The sequence below is a fragment of the Papaver somniferum genome, unplaced genomic scaffold (assembly GCF_003573695.1).
Source record: "Papaver somniferum cultivar HN1 unplaced genomic scaffold, ASM357369v1 unplaced-scaffold_28150, whole genome shotgun sequence".
In the NCBI taxonomy this organism is placed as follows: Eukaryota; Viridiplantae; Streptophyta; class Magnoliopsida; order Ranunculales; family Papaveraceae; genus Papaver; species Papaver somniferum.
Genome location: NW_020638987.1, coordinates 419 through 1000, shown reverse-complemented (window position 1 = coordinate 1000; position 582 = coordinate 419). Strand labels below are relative to the sequence as shown.

General features: G+C 40.0%; 1 protein-coding gene across 1 annotated transcript in view; it reads right to left on the bottom strand.

The window, feature by feature from the left end:
- Window positions 1-63: 63 nt before the first annotated feature.
- LOC113341268 (receptor-like protein EIX2) overlaps window positions 64-582 on the bottom strand; it is an 822-nt gene continuing 303 nt past the window's right edge. The window contains exon 2 of the mRNA XM_026586209.1: window positions 64-473. Within this exon, the coding sequence (XP_026441994.1) occupies window positions 64-473 (410 nt within the window). The remainder of the gene's footprint in view (window positions 474-582) is intronic.

The following is a 582-nucleotide window of genomic DNA, read 5'->3' as shown; positions in this document are numbered from 1 at the left end:
CAATGGCAATTACATCCCTAACACACATCTATCAACTCTCCCTGCAACAATACCTACTAATCTCTAATAAGGAAACCACCATTTCTCTTTCTTTAACAGCAAAACAAAGAACAGACCCCAAAACCCGACTACAAACCCCACAGCGACAATGGCACATAACAACAACTTCTCTTTTGCATCTTCTTCAAAATCATTTGGAGGACTCGAAATATCAGTAGTATTAGTACCCTGATCACCCTCACAAATGTTATTTGTAGGGATCCCACATAGAAAACTGTTGTTGACATATGCAGAACCATCTCCGCTTAATGTATCTAAGTGAAGTCCTCTTGGGATCCTGCCACTCAAGTTATTGTAAGACAAATTCAGAAACCCAAGAGAATCTAGTGATGCCAAAGACTCTGGTATTTTTCCAAACAGTTTGTTGAAACTCAAATCCAAGGACTCTAAGCCTGTCATGTTTCCGACACTCGCTGGGATTACACCAGAGAATACATTATGTGAAAGATTAAGCATGGAAAGCCCTTTCAGTAGACTTATGTCTTGTGGGATGCTCCCTTCGAGAATGTTGCATGATATATC